We start from the raw sequence: 14,596 nt of genomic DNA, 5'->3' as shown, positions 1-14,596 counted from the left end.
TTATTTGTGATGGAGTGCATTATTGGCTAAAGTGACCTCCCTCAAAATAACCTATGGTTTTATTTATTTATTTATTTAGATTCCAAGAGTTCAGTTGCTACAGAGCCAACTCTGTCTAGTAAACTCAACAATAGGTGCCCTAACCTAGATGAGGTGAACCAGTTTTGATGAAAGTGCTTCATTTTTGGTTTTGTTGTGTTGTGTTTTTTTTTTTTTTAACCACAGACAGTCCACTCATGTCACACTTGGCTGAAGTGGTGGCCAAAGCCGAATGGAGCTGTGTCTCCTCCTCCAGGACTTCCTTCCGGGTGGAAAGGTACCTTCACTAGCCTTCTCTCTCATCGTGAGTCTGTTTCAGAATGGACGGGTCGGAGACAGTGAAAGTCGGCACGTCAGAGTCTGCGGTCTCGGCCTCTCTCTGCTGCTCCTCAACGGCGAGCTGCTGGACCACCGACTCCGTGTGGCTGTGAATGATCTGATGGGCGGCCAGGATGTGCTTCCGCTGTGCATTCCTCACTGCGCCAAAGCAACCGGAGAACGGTTTAGCTTCCGGCCTGAACCATCCCCCAGCTAGTTTTATAAGAGAGGAGTGGGGGTGGGGAACGGTAACCTTCAAAACACACATTTTCTGTTTCCAGCTGTACTCGGTAAAAAACGGCATGCGGTGTGTTTTAGGAGGATACTCTTCCAAGTAAACCAGACCTGTCATCTTTTAAATTTGAAGAGTTCTTCCACTGAAAGCTGGGTCACAGACAGTGGCACTAATTGAGAGGTAATCGGGGTCAGGTCGTCAAGCCTCTAACTTCCAAGAGTTCATCCAAACGCCAAACCGAACTATGCTTGCGATATCCTTTTCGACCCAAATAAACCCATTCAATGAAAACACAACTCAGTAATTAGGAAAACAAGCTGCGAGTCTATTTTGGGCAGATTTACCACCACACTCCTAAGAGATCCCTGTCATTATCGGTCCTCCTGTTCAGTTCTTCCCTCTCCCTCTCCTCCTCCTCCTCCCTCTTACTCCCTGACTCCTCCTCTTCCTTTTCCTCTCCTTTCTCCCACCTCCTCTCCCTGTCCAATCATGTATTAACATAAATCTACACGCGGGTTCACGGATTGTATAAAAATTTTGGTGTTCAATGTTTTGAATTTTAAAAGCTTTCTTAAGATAATAAAATTCACATAACAAAGAACTCTCTGACGAGTCGGGGTTGAGTGGACTAGGAGGAAGTGGGTCCTGGGGTGTGCTGTTGAAGGGCACAGGTTGGCTCTGGACCACGCCCTTCTAATCTCAGAGGGCAGCAGATACACCTACTTCCTCGGCTACACTCTTCTGTCCTTCTGCCTCTCCAGACCGGTCAGGGGGAGCATCTAAGAGCTTAGAAGGCGAGCCTAAGTGCAAATCCTAGGAACATGTGCTACCAAGCCTTAGGACAGACAGCAAGTGCTGCAGTCCTTGGGAAGGACAAGCGGTCCCGTTGATAATGACAGTAACGTCAGCAATCTGTGTTTGTCCTTAATTTGTGGTAGAGACTGTTAAAAGCAATCGACCTATGGGCACTCAATCCAACTACAATCGTAAAAGACAATATCATTAACAGCCTCATTTTCAGAAGGACAGGCACAAAAAGGAATTAATTAGATAATTTATTCTAAACCACACAGGTAGATAGGTAAGGACAGTAAGATATACCATAGACTGGTCATGGTGACACAAGCCTGTTAGCCCAGCACTTAAGAGGCTAAGGCAGGGAGATTGCTAATTCAGGGCCAGCCTGGGATATGTAGTTGTATGAGACCTTATCTCCAAAGGAAAAATAAAGTACTACGAATTCTTCATTCTTCAGGTACCGATTGCTCTACATAAGGAAACTTACATAGCACAGTGCCCCACTCTGCAGTAATATGGTTGAAAAAGCAAGAGCTTCAAAGCCACATGGGTCAGGACCCAACCCTGCAAGTCATTTGTTCCCAATCACTAATATCCTTTACAGAAAAATGAGAACACACTTTTACAGCTCTTATAAGAGATTAGATAGTGTGCAATTTCTAATGCTTAATGTACCCCCTGCATGCCCAGGAAGATAACTGGGCTAGAGAGAAGGCTCAGCAAGGACCACAGGACCCAAGTTTGGTGCCTTGCACACATGGTCAGGTGGGTAGCTCACATCCACCTGTAACCTTAGCTCCAGAGGATACCCTCTTCTTACTTCTGTAGACACACACACACACACACACACACACACATACTGGGGGGGATAGACAGAGAAGGTTAAAAAAATCTTTATTAAAAAAGGATAATTTTAAATGGCCTATAAATATATCTTAGTGTTGAGTAAAGCATGTGTGTAAAATATACAGTTCTCTTACTTGAAAAGAGGAACAAAGCCAGGTATGACACACACACTTTTAACCCTAGCTATCGAGAGGCACAAACAGGTGGCTCTCGGTGAGTTTGAAACCAGCCGGGTCAATAGAGAGAGTTCCAGGACAGCAAGAGCCACATAGCACCTGCCTTAGAGAGAGAGAGAGAGAGAGAGAGAGAGAGAGAGAGAGAGAGAGAGAGAGAGAGGAAGGGAGGGAGTGGAGGGAGACAGACAGGCAGGCAGACAGACAGACAGACAGACAGAGAAGAAGCGAAAGTTCCAAGTGTTACTCTCTGTCTAGATGTAGAAGGAACTAAACATAAAATGTATATATATATAAAAATCAGTGTCACATGAAAAGGCTGAGGACCCATGAACCCTAACCCTCACACTGACATTTCCCTCTGGGTCCCCGACATTCAATATCCCCACCAAATCTTTCCCCTTAGGCTCTCAAGGAGATTTGATACTCTTTCCTTAATTATTTCATCTTTTACATCTTATATGTATATGTTGTGGGTTTGTGCTCATAAATGCAGGTTCCCTCAAAGCCCAGAAGTGTCAAATCCCCCAGAGATGGAGTTACAGATGGTTGTGAGCCGCCCAGCCTGGGTGCTGGGAACCGAAACTGGGTCTTCTGCTCCTGCTGTTGGGAGGGAATTTCAGACTGGTAAAAATTAAGCTCTCTTGCCACTCCCATCTCTTCCAATTCCCTCAGGAAAGATGGCTCTGAACAAGGCTGACCTAACTTTGGACCCGAAAAAAGCAGAAAGGGCTTGCTATTTTCTCAAGGATCTTGAAAACATAGCATCCCTTTACATGATAACAAATCTGACTTCATCTGAGTGTTCGGCCTATTGCTGTGGACAGTGTTATGCCCCAAAGCCAAAAGCACAGCAGCTGTTCCTGTGGCAATTGGGTCGAATCCATGAAAACCTCAAACACGAACATTCTGCTTGCCCACACGCTGCTGGGAATCTCAGGGCTATGGCCAGGAAGTGTGTAAATATACTGACTATAATAAAATAAGAATTTACAAATGGGCTGGAGAGATGGCTCGGTGGTTAAGAGCACTGGCTGCTCTTCCAGAGGTCCTGAGTTCAATTCCCAGCAACCACGTGGTGGCTCACAACCATCTATCTGTAAAGGAATCTGATGCCCTCTTCTGGTGTGTCTGAAGACAGCGACAGTGTACTCATATAAATAAAATAATTAAAAAAAGAAATAATTTACAAATGGACATTGTAAACAGATTAAATGTTGAGAGCTAGAGGTACAGGTACCTGCTGTAAAATTATACCACCATGTGTAGGAAAAATATCAGCGTTCTTTGACCTACTGCAAGAGAGTCCACTAGCCCTTTGTTCCTAGTGAAGCAAATCTTGTGGTTTTTTTTTTTTTGCTTCAATTTCTCCAGAAGTTTCTCTCTACAAGCTAAAGGCTTGTGAGACACGGTCAGTACTCCTGTCCTGATGACATCCCTCCCTAGGATCAGACCTGGCTGCAACAGTTTAAGGGTTCCAGAAGAATCTTTTTCTTTTTCCTTCTATTATTTTAATTGCGTGTATGTGAGAGTGGGGGGGGGGGCACCCACATGAATGGAAGTGCCCAGAGGTCAGAGGTCAGATGTGTCAGATCCCCCTCGGGCTGGGGTCACAGGCAGATATAAGCCATCTGATATGGATGCCGAGAATCAAACTTCCTCAGAAAGAGGAGGTCATATGGGCTCCTAACCACTGTGTCGATTTCTCTAGCCCCCAAATGAATTTTGCTTTTTAAGACACATCCTTTCCTTTTCTATTGACTAAAAACTACCATTATTTAAAACATGCCATTTTTGACAAAGGATAAGTTGAGACTCTTGTGCTGAAATGCCACCCTAGCAGAAGCGCTGTTAGTGACCCAAGAAACAGCAAAATGTCCTTAGGCTCTCAGAGTGTCCCTGCTTTTCAGGACCCACTGTTTCTGAGTCCTGTCAGCAGGAGGCTACACCTGTGTGGATCACAGAACACAGCTCCCTGGGAACTTGAGAACTTCCTCTTAAGGAAGAATAAGGAGGGCTGCAGAGATGGCTCAGTGGTTAAGAGCACTGACTGCTCCTCCAGAGGTCCTGAGTTCAATTCCCAGCAAATGCATGGTGGCTCACAAGCCCTCTTCTGGTCTGTGTGAAAACAGCTAAGTGTACTCACATATTTATTTAAATAAATAAATCCTGGCATTCTGGCAACCTTACTGGAGCCAACCCTGCCTCTGCTGGGCATGGTGAGACTCTGCAGCCAAGGAGAGAACTGAAACAGCTCCGAAGCCAGAACTCAGGGCATCTTCAGAAATCCCCACACCTTTGTTTAGAGTTACAGCACTATGACAGTGAAGCGAGGGAGCTACGGGGCTTACTTACCTTTTTCTTTGACAAAGTCCTTCTGCACCTCTGGGATGAGGAAACTGTAAACCAGCTCGGCAACAATCTCCTCTGACTGAAGATTCGTTCGGCTGGCAAACAAGAACAGGAACAAGCAAAGGAGCGGATAAACAAATGAGCTCCTCATTGTTTTGGCTCGGGCGGCTGACGAGCACTGAGACCCGTGTGGCCTATGATGAGCCACTGGCAAACACCATGATCTGAAAGAATACACTCCTGGTGAGCCTGTTTGGCTTCCTCCCCCCATCCAGCCTTCTATGAAGCACATGTTAAAGAATTTAGCAAGTGCTTAGGAGTCTAAAGCCTTAGGGTTAAGTCCAAGTGGTGTTAAACACATACATCGGTTCTGCTTACACTTCCGGGCGCTCTAATGAGGCATGGGCTAGAATTAGCCCGAAGAAAGGAGGAAAATGGGAACTCAGTCCCTGAGGCTCCTACCAGGAAGGGTGTGGGCGCGCTGAGTTCCAGCACGGTTATGTTAGGGAGGCACTGGGTGTCAAAGTGTGGCTTACAGATTGCTGGTGGGGCCCTAAGTGCTTGAAAGATCTAGTGTTGTCTGTTTCGGTGTCGCGATGCACACCGGTTCTCCATTTCATACGCGATGTCGTTGATCTCTTCAGCGATCTTCTCGATCTCTTCTCTGGCTTGTTCCTCTGCAGTTCTCTCTTCCGTGTTCAGTATGATGTCCTCCAGGTAGGAGGTTACTGTACTTTGGTGAACTTTAATCACCTGCAAAAATTAAAAATACAAGACAAAAATCAGTGTTTTTTTTTTGTTGTTGTTTTTTTTTTTTTTTTGGAACCTCTCTTGTTAATGATACAAAAGCTACACCGGTGTTAGGTCACTCACTCGCCCTGTCTGTTTCCCGTCCGCCTATGCTTTCTAGGCAACCCGACCCATGAAACCCATCTCAGGACTACAGATCCTGCTTGGATGTTGGTAAAAGGCGCTCCCGAAGATGGTCGCTTCTGATCAATAGCCTGGTTTGGACCCTGGTTGTTGTCAGTAGTATGACTTGGCCAAGCTATGCAACTGTAGCAGAGGCTAGGGAATATTTCCCAGCATCCCTGTGTCTCTCTCTGGTCTCAACCCCTTAAAGAGGACCTAGTTCTCAGCCTCAGCTGCTCCCTTCCAGGAATTTTGAATCCTAGAGCTCTATAGATGTTCTATACATTTAAATTGCAGGAGAGGAGGGTTGTGTCTCTGTTTTCCCTGGAGTTCCCACAAGACCTCTGCACTTCCTAATGCAGAGTGGAGACTGCATATTTGCTAAATAAAGTGAAAACCAAAACACACAAATCACAGTTTATATCATAAAATGTCTGTATGGTTTTAAGAGAAATCGCAGTATGGGGTGTTTTTGGTCACATCTGGCTCCGGGGAGTTTACATCCGCCCAGCTGTCCCCGCTTGCCTCCATAAATATCTGGTCCTCTTGCTTCAGGCGCCTTTGCTCCACTTGGCGCCGACCACTCTCTTCTGCCTCACGCATGCGCCGTTGGCGCTCAGCCAGCATAGCAAAGGCGTGGATCCTTCTCTCCTCCTGCAGCCTCACCAGCTCTTTGGACAGGAAGTCGAACATATCCGCCAGCACTCTTCCTTCCAGGTCACCCAAGTGGTTTTCAACCACTGACAACTTAAAAACAATAAAGACTCTAAGGACAGGTGGCCATTAAGATGACTCAGAATGACCATGCAAGGTCGTTGGAATAACCTTAATCGGAAATGCTACGCCCCAATGTCCCCACCCCGGGGCACTTACTGGACAATGTAATACGAACTTAGATCTGAGGAAGCAGATTGCCTAGTCAGTCCCTGATGGATCAAAGCCCTCAAGAGGACCCAGTGAAACTTTTTTTTTAAGCAACACAATACAATTTCTAAAAATGTTATGTGGAAGGTCAGACATGAAGAAAAATGAGAAGCTTCTTACTAGAGGTAATACTGTATTCAACTTAATAAAGTGGAATTTCCTAGAAGTTCCCCCGTGACAACTTTTCATTTTTTAAATGGCCAGTCTTCCTACCAGCTCAACGGACTTTAAAACAGCGAATGGCATGAAAGTGGAAAACCTTGGTACTTTTTAGACTTTTAATAAGTTCAAAAGTAGTAACAGTCATTTTTAAAACAGCATAGGATAAAGCTTATATGTATGTCCCACTGGGGTCAAATAAGGGGCCATGGAACGCTCAGTCAAGAGTTTGCCACTGATGTATGGAAATCTGTGCCCTGGCTTTCACAGAAGAGTTTAGGATGACTTATCTGCTCCCTCCCCCTTCCTGAGCATAAGAGAAAGTCTCCCTTCTTCGGGAGATAGCAAGTCCCCTCTGGTTTGTGTCTAAAGGGAAGGGATAGTCACAGGTCGCAGGGTAATGACGATGGCTGGAACTGTCATGGTAATGGTTAGCTCAGCTCCCTCGCCCCCATCCTCACCCACCGTACCCTTTCCTGCACTGAAGTCTAATGTCCTTTTTGACAATGAACACTAAAAAGGGTGAAGCTCCGGCTTGCCGATACTCTTTCATGTCTCAAGAGTGATGCTCAGCCCAGAGAGGGTGAATTCTTTCCCTGTCTCCATGGATCTAAATGCTCTTGTTTCCTAAACTGCTGACCTAAGATCCACCCATGTCCACTTGTTCATGTCCAGCTCCCTTCCTTTCTAGGAAACGCGGCCAGGAATGCTCGGGCAGTGCTTAGAAGGCATTGCTGCTGCAGCACACCATCCATCCATCCCCAAATGGATCCGCGTTTCATGAACAGTTTCCCACAGACACGGAGGAAAAGTAAAAAGACCAGCATTCCCATGCGCATGGAATGCTCCTCTCCCTCCTACCCCTCCACTGGGTACCTCAAGAGGACTGCGGTTGAACTGTCTTTGGAGGGGTGACAGTATTTCCCGATAACCCCTCCAATCTTGCTTAGATGGCATGAATATCCACTACATAGTTGGCTTAGCTCTATGTGCCTCAAAGGGCCAAGGAGAGAATCTTTCCCATCTCCCCTTGGGCCTACTGCTTTCATGGCGTAGGGCTCCCTGTCTGAACATCTCCATGACACCAGAACCACCAGATTCTGACACACTAGGTCCATTCTCTTCACCTTTCACCTGTCTAATTAGGTGGCTTGTGACTCTCTTACCGTCTCACCTCCAACGTTGCGCCTACTCCCCCCAAGCCCACTGAACACCAGTGGCATTGATGTGATTTAAAACTGACCCTCTCCCAGAGTCCCTGACCACCTATGGCACTGCTGTCATATCAAAAAAAGTAGAGCTGTGGTCATTCCCAAGTTGGTGTTCAATTCAGTGTAGCTGGAGAGTTACCTGTGTTATTCAAAGCAGATCAAACAACGTTGGTATACTACAACTTCAACACTAAAACTCTGCGAGTGGGCAGGGATTTGTTGTTAGTTTAACATCACAGGGTACAGGACAGCCTGCCAAGAGTCACCAAACATTGTGAGGCAGAGACATATTTAATGGGAAGCTTAGCCAGCAAAAGCAATCCGCATGAGACACCCAAACTCCAAAATAAGTGCTAATGTTTTAACTGAAATCTCACGATGCATTTTTTCATGTTAATTTTTGTTATTCATTTAGTCTTTTTGCTAAGCCCAGGCTTGAGAGAGTTCAGCCCATACTAGATAAATGTTTTTTAAAAAAACTTGAAAGGGGAAAAGAATCTTAAAGTTGGAAAAGATATGTTTGGTTTTGTTTTTTGTTTTTGTTTTTGTTTTTTTTGTTTGTTTGTTTGTTTGCTTGTTTTGTTTCTGTTTTGAGACAGGGTATATTCTATTTTACAGCCCTGGCTGTCCTGGAACTCCCTTTGTAGATGAGGTTGGCTTCGAACTCAGATACTGGCCTGCCTCTGCCTCCCAAGTGCGGGGATTGAAGGCCAGTGCCTGGGGTCCGCCCCCTCTCATACTTTGGGCTGCCCAGAATGCTGTGCACCCGGCTGTAGAATCGTTTTCTATAATCCTTTCATCTTTCGTTATTCCAACGCTGTAATAGCAATAGCCACCGCTTGAGGGGACGCACAGCAAGTGGGAAAGGGGCTGAGCGAGCAGAACCTTGTTTTCGTGCAGGTTCCTTTGCCGCTGCAGAGCCAGGGTCACTTGCTTCTCCGCTTTCTTCACTAACTTGTCATCCTCCTGCAGGGCTTGGCTCGTGCGCAACTCCAGGATCAACTCCAGACGCTTCTCCTTACCCTCAAACATCTGCACCAAAGCAAATCCAAAAAGATCTGTTATCTTGTGCTAAGACTGCAAGGGCCACGCAGTGAGCTGGGAGACGTGTGTAGGAGTCCCTCACTTACTGCTCACCAGTTCAGCAGTCTCCCCGCCACCCCACCCCCACCACCCCGCCCCCATTGTGTGGGTGTGTGCTTTCAGTGAGCTGCTTTCTCTATCAAACACAGAGAAGGTAGTAACCACGGGGTCATGGTAAAGAACTGCAGTCCTCCATTTTGAAAAATAACCGAGATGGCATTATTTGAGGCCAGTTTGCTTTTCCAGTGAATGCGCCTCCTGCCTGAGTCTCTCGGGAACTACAGCCTCCGCTCAGGAGGGAAAACCAGGAGGCTTTTGTGTGTTTTACAGTAAGGTGTAAGAGCCTCCTGCCAAAGCTAAGGTCAGGAGCAGCTCAAGGCCTGCTGGTTGTTAGGGGAACAACCCTCCGACTGGAATTGCTCCCCTCTAAAGGAGATTCCTAGGAAGAAGAAAAGCAGGAGGAGACCCGTACAATAAGATGAGCGCACAGAGAAGGTGTTCAGCTGTAGCTACTTTGTGCTTATAACACAAATATTGCTCACTCTATGCAAACTCAAAGGAATGTTTTAAAACATAATAGAAAACTAGGGAATCCCTCTTGGCTTGTAAAGGTCTTAACAGTCTGGGGACTTAGCAATCTCATGGAAGAAAAAAACAGTTCACACATCCTCAGTTACAACTGTGGCCCACGGCAAGCAGGTACCTCCTCTTTTCTTGACCTTGTGTGGGCAAGGATGGCACTGGGGGGGAGGGCGTCATTCATTCTATAGTACATTGGAACGGGAGGAGCAAGGTACAGGAAGGAACTGGCCTAGGCAGCAAGCACAGACACAGTTCCCATGGTTTCCTCATCAAGGGAGAAATTCGGTCCAGTGGGCAGACCTACGCACCATGTTCTGCACGACTCTGCCCCGGAGTAACTTCTGCAAGTAGATCACAGCCATTTCTATCTCTCCTTCTTCCTGCAGAGACAAAGGGGGGCGGCCTGAGGACAGCAGCCCAGGTGGCAAACATGGTTTGCCCACTTGTTTCAAGCATAAGCAGATGCCAAAAGAACGGAAAGAGAGTGAGATGGGGCTCTGCTCTCCTCGAACATACGGTGTCTTAAAGTTTTACCTACTGAAACATTAAAATGCATCATTTTTACTTTATGGGTAATGCATCTCTAAGGAGAGGCTGAGAGAAAGGGATGGTGGGATTGCTAGGCTAGCCCTCCCCACGGAGCCACTTCTGGCAGAATCGATCTGCAAGCTCAGCTCATAATGTCCTCTGGCAGGTACAGTGGGGGCGGTGGGGGAGGCTTTTCACATGCCTTAGCTACACTGTCGAAGTCAGGATGCAGTGGGTGGGTAAGAGTCACCATCTACAAAAAACGAAATGACCGTGTCCGCGCGAAGAGAAACAGACACTTCAGTGTGCTCAGTCCTAAATGGGACAACTGTCACACTGCTCCTCCAAGGTTCAGGGGTTGTCATGGAAGAGGGGACAGAAAGAGGGTGAGAGACAGAGGTGGTGGTATTTTCTGGACATGGCGACACCACGGTCCACATGGACTCGCAGTGGGTGTGTTACTGCACATTCGAGACTCACACAGGATCAAGCTCTCCAAAATGCCAGGATGGTTGGGGCGTGGGCTCATGAAGTCTCACTTCTAGCTGATGAGCCATTAGCAGTTGATGGTAGTAGGGGAGGGAAGACAGTTTTCTTCGGGAATGGAACCACGAGAGGGTACCCGTGCTCCGGTACATGGCTCTGTGCCCATACACAACCCAGAAATCTCAGTGGGTTTTTTAAAAGAGCATGTGAATACTCTTAGACTATTAAAATGAGGGCATCACAGATTTTTCTGGCAAATGGATGGAACTGGAAAATATCATCCTGAGTGAGGTAACCCAGACCCCAAAGGACATGCATGACAAGAGCCTAGCAGGGCTGTCCTCTGAGAGGCTCCACCAGCAGCTGTCTGAGACAGATGCAGATACTTACAGCCAACCACTGGACTGAGGTCAGGGACCCCTATGGAAGAGTTAGGGGAAGGATTGAAGGAACTGGAGGGGTTGGTAACCCCATAGGAAGAACAACAATGTCAACTGACTGGACTCCTGAGAGCTCCCAGCATAGATGGGCTGGTCCGAGGTTCCTGGCACATATGTAACAGAGGACTGACTGGCTTGTCTGCCATTGTCTCTCAGTGGGAGAGAATGCTCCTAATCCTGTAGATACTTGATGCCTCAGGGAAGGGGGTTGTGGGGATGGGGGGGAACCCTCTCTGAGGGGAAGGGGTTGAGAGATGGAGTAAAGAACTCTGGGAGGAGAGAACCAGGAGAGGAGCAACACATAAAATATAAATAATGAGCTGATTAATTAATTAATTATTTTAAAAGCACGAATTAATTAGTTAATTTTTGTGTTTTGTTTTTGGTGCCAATAGTTTTATTATTCCATGTTGTTTTGGGTTCCTGTGGAACAATGCTATACCCTCTACTTGGATTGTCTTAATCCACTCTTCAATGATGGGGCCTGAAGAAGCACCACCAGATGGAGGAGCTCCTCCACCAGGGAAGCCACCAGGCATTCCTCCACCAGGGAAGCCACCAGCACTCTGGTACAGCTTGGTTAATGATAGGGCTGCAGACTTTCTCCAGTTCTTTCTGCTGATGCTCAAATTCTTCCTTCTCTGCAGTCTGGTTCTTATCCAGCCAGCTGATGATTTCATTGCACTTGTCAAGAATCTTCTGTGTGTCTTCATCACTGATCTTGCCTTGAAGTTTCTCATCTTCAACAGTTGCTTTCATGTTGAAGGCGTAAGACTCCAGTGAATTCTTGGAGGAAACCTTATCTCTCTGCTTCCCATCCTCAGCCTTGTACTTCTCAGCTTCTTGGACCATGCACTCAATATCCTCCTGACTTCCCGGCCCTTGTCATTGGTGATCTTGTTCTCCTTTTCTGTGCTCTTATCTGCAGCAGAAACACTGAGGATGCCATTGGCATCAATGTCAAAAGTGACCTCAATCTGAGGCACCCCACGGGGTGCAGGAGGTATGCCTGTGAGCTCACACTTTCCAAGCAGGTTGTTGTCCTTGGTCATGGCCCTTTCACCTTCATACACCTGGATGAGTACACCGGGCTGGTTGTCAGAGTAGGTGGTGAAAGTCTGTGTCTGCTTGGTGGGAATGGTGGTATTGTGCTTGATGAGGGCAGGCATGACTCCACCAGCAGTCTCAATACCAAGGGAAAGAGGAGTGACATCAAGAGAAGCAGATCTTGAACATTCTCAGACCTGTCCCCAGATAGAATGGCTGCCTAGACAGCTGCACCATAGGCAACAGCTTCGTTGGGGTTAATGTTCTTACTCAGTTCTTTCCCACTGAAGAAGGTCTTGCAGAAGTTTCTGAATCTTGGGGATTCTGGTAGAACCACCCACCAAGACAATATCATGGATCTGTGACTTGTCTAGTTTGGCATCTCGAAGGGTCTTCTCTACAGGGCCCAGTGTGCCACAGAGCAGGTCAGCATTCAACTCCTCAAATCGAGTGGGTAATGGAGGTACAGAAGTCAATTCCCTCATAGAGAGAATCAATCTCAATACTGGCCTGGGTGCTGGAGGAGAGGCTGTGCTTGGCCCGCTCACAGGCAGTGCGGAGACGCCGGACAGCCCTCTTGTTCTCGCTGATGTTCTTCTTGTGCTTCCGCTTAAACTCAGCAATGAAATGGTTGACCATGCGGTTGTCAAAGTCTTCCCCACCCAAGTGGGTGTCTCCAGCTATTGATTTGACTTCAAAAATTCCATCCTCAATAGTGAGGATTGACACATCAAAAGTGCCACCTCCCAAGTCAAAAATCAACACATTCCTTTCAGCTCCGCCCTTCTTATCTAAGCCAGAAGCAACAGCAGCAGCGGTTGGTTCATTGATAATTCCAATTTGTTGCCTGTCGCACAGAGCCACTGAAGGAAGCTGGCACTGTGACCACACCATTGGTAACAGTCTTTCCAAGGCAAGCTTCTGCAGTTTCCTTCATCTTTGTCAGAACCACTGAGGAAACGTCCTCTGGGTAGAAACTTTTGTCTCCCCTTTGTATTCGACTTGGACCTTGGGCCTGATCATTCGCCATCATGAAGGGCCAGTGCTTCATATCGGATTGAACAACAGCAACACAGCTCGGCGTGGTGCGGTTACCCTGGTCATTGGCAATGATTTCCACCTTTCTGTGCTAGAAGACACCCACACAGGAGTAGGTGGTGCCAAGATCAATGCCAACTGCAGGTCCCTTAGACGTGGTTGCTTGTGTGTAGACCTGGCTGCGCTGACGATGAGACCACACAAATGTCTGAGTGCTGGCTCCGCGTTCAATGAGACCGAATTAATTATTTTTTTAAAAGCACGAATTGACTAATTAATTAATTTTTAAAAAGCATGTGAAAATGGAAGGAATTCATGGTGGAGGAGAATAAGGGAGGACTAGGAGTGGAGAGAATAGGAGTCCTGTTCAAAATGTGTTGTGGGCTTGTAAACCTGAAAATCTGATTAAGGTCTCTGAGGGTGAAGCCAAGCGTCGGCAGCACAGTAGGGGGGCTGACAGTGACAGACATGACACAGTGACGGACAGTGAACAACCCAGAGCGAGCAGAGTCTGGAGAGGGAGCCTTTCTTGGCCCAATAGTGGAGAGCTAGTCAGTGTCCCTCCAGAGTCACCTCCAAAGAGCGCCACAGACTAGAGGCTCTCAGTTGTCTGCCACATCCCTCCTCTGAGAATGCACTACAGTCATCTGAGGGATTCTGCTGCCCTGGCCTCTGAGAATGCACTACAGTCATCTGAGGGATTCTGCTGCCCTGGCCTCCCAGTGCTGAGACTGCAGGGGCCACCATACACGGTCAGGTCACCTCCTTCTCCATCTCACCTGCCTCCTTTCCCTCCTCCCTCTCCCCCTCCTCCCTCTCCTCCTCCTCCTCCTCCTCCTCCTCCTCCTCCTCCTCCTCCTTCTTCTTCTCTCTCTCTCTCTCTCTTCTCTCTCTCTCTCTCTCTCTCTCTCTCTCTCTCTCTCTCTCTCACACATATATATGAAGATTACTTTCTAATAACTACTTTTTCATTCTTTGTATATTCATTCTTGAAAGGACTGGGTTTATATTTCACCTGGATTATATTTGTATGCATTAGGTATTTGATACATACAAATTAAGAGAGAACTGGGTGTGGGGGTTGAGGTTCAGAGATGGCTTAGTGGTTAAGAGCACTGGCTGCTCTCCCAAAGGACTGGAATTCCATCCCCAGCACCCACATTGTAGCTTACAGAACTCTGTAACTCCGGATCCAGGGGAGTCTGGTACCCTCTTTCGGTCTCCATGGTCAATGCACACACGTAATGCACACACACATGTGCAGACAAAATGCCCATACACATAAAATAAAAGAAATAGAACTCAAAAGAAGTTTAACAGATTTTAAATCAGAGCTTGACACTGTTGCCTCATATTTGTTTTCTACCCAAACCACCCTAGGCTGAGCCAACCAAAGTCCTTGTATTTGGTGCTTTAAATAAAAGC

The 14,596-nt window shown here is 47.0% G+C and overlaps 1 protein-coding gene and 1 pseudogene across 2 annotated transcripts in view; both read right to left on the bottom strand.

The window, feature by feature from the left end:
* Positions 1–325: 325 nt before the first annotated feature.
* The window catches only part of CFAP91 (cilia and flagella associated protein 91), a gene marked incomplete at its 3' end in the record, with an annotated part of 34,739 nt that continues 20,468 nt past the window's right edge, over positions 326–14,596 (bottom strand). The window contains exons 9-14 of the mRNA XM_080919514.1: positions 9,941–10,012; positions 8,853–8,999; positions 6,199–6,420; positions 5,366–5,514; positions 4,765–4,856; positions 326–516 (exon numbers count right to left, since the gene is read on the bottom strand). Of these exons, the coding sequence (XP_080775640.1) occupies positions 326–516; positions 4,765–4,856; positions 5,366–5,514; positions 6,199–6,420; positions 8,853–8,999; positions 9,941–10,012 (873 nt within the window). The remainder of the gene's footprint in view (positions 517–4,764; positions 4,857–5,365; positions 5,515–6,198; positions 6,421–8,852; positions 9,000–9,940; positions 10,013–14,596) is intronic.
* LOC308422566 (heat shock cognate 71 kDa protein-like) lies at positions 10,303–14,397 on the bottom strand (annotated as a pseudogene). Its single transcript has 3 exons — positions 14,344–14,397; positions 11,536–13,355; positions 10,303–10,413 (listed from the first exon to the last, which is right to left on the bottom strand). The product of its transcript is annotated as a heat shock cognate 71 kDa protein-like (transcript).

The sequence above is a fragment of the Micromys minutus genome (genome assembly GCF_963924665.1).
Source record: "Micromys minutus genome assembly, chromosome: 7".
NCBI classification, from domain to species: domain Eukaryota; kingdom Metazoa; phylum Chordata; class Mammalia; order Rodentia; family Muridae; genus Micromys; species Micromys minutus.
This window is presented reverse-complemented; position numbering and strand designations above follow the sequence as displayed.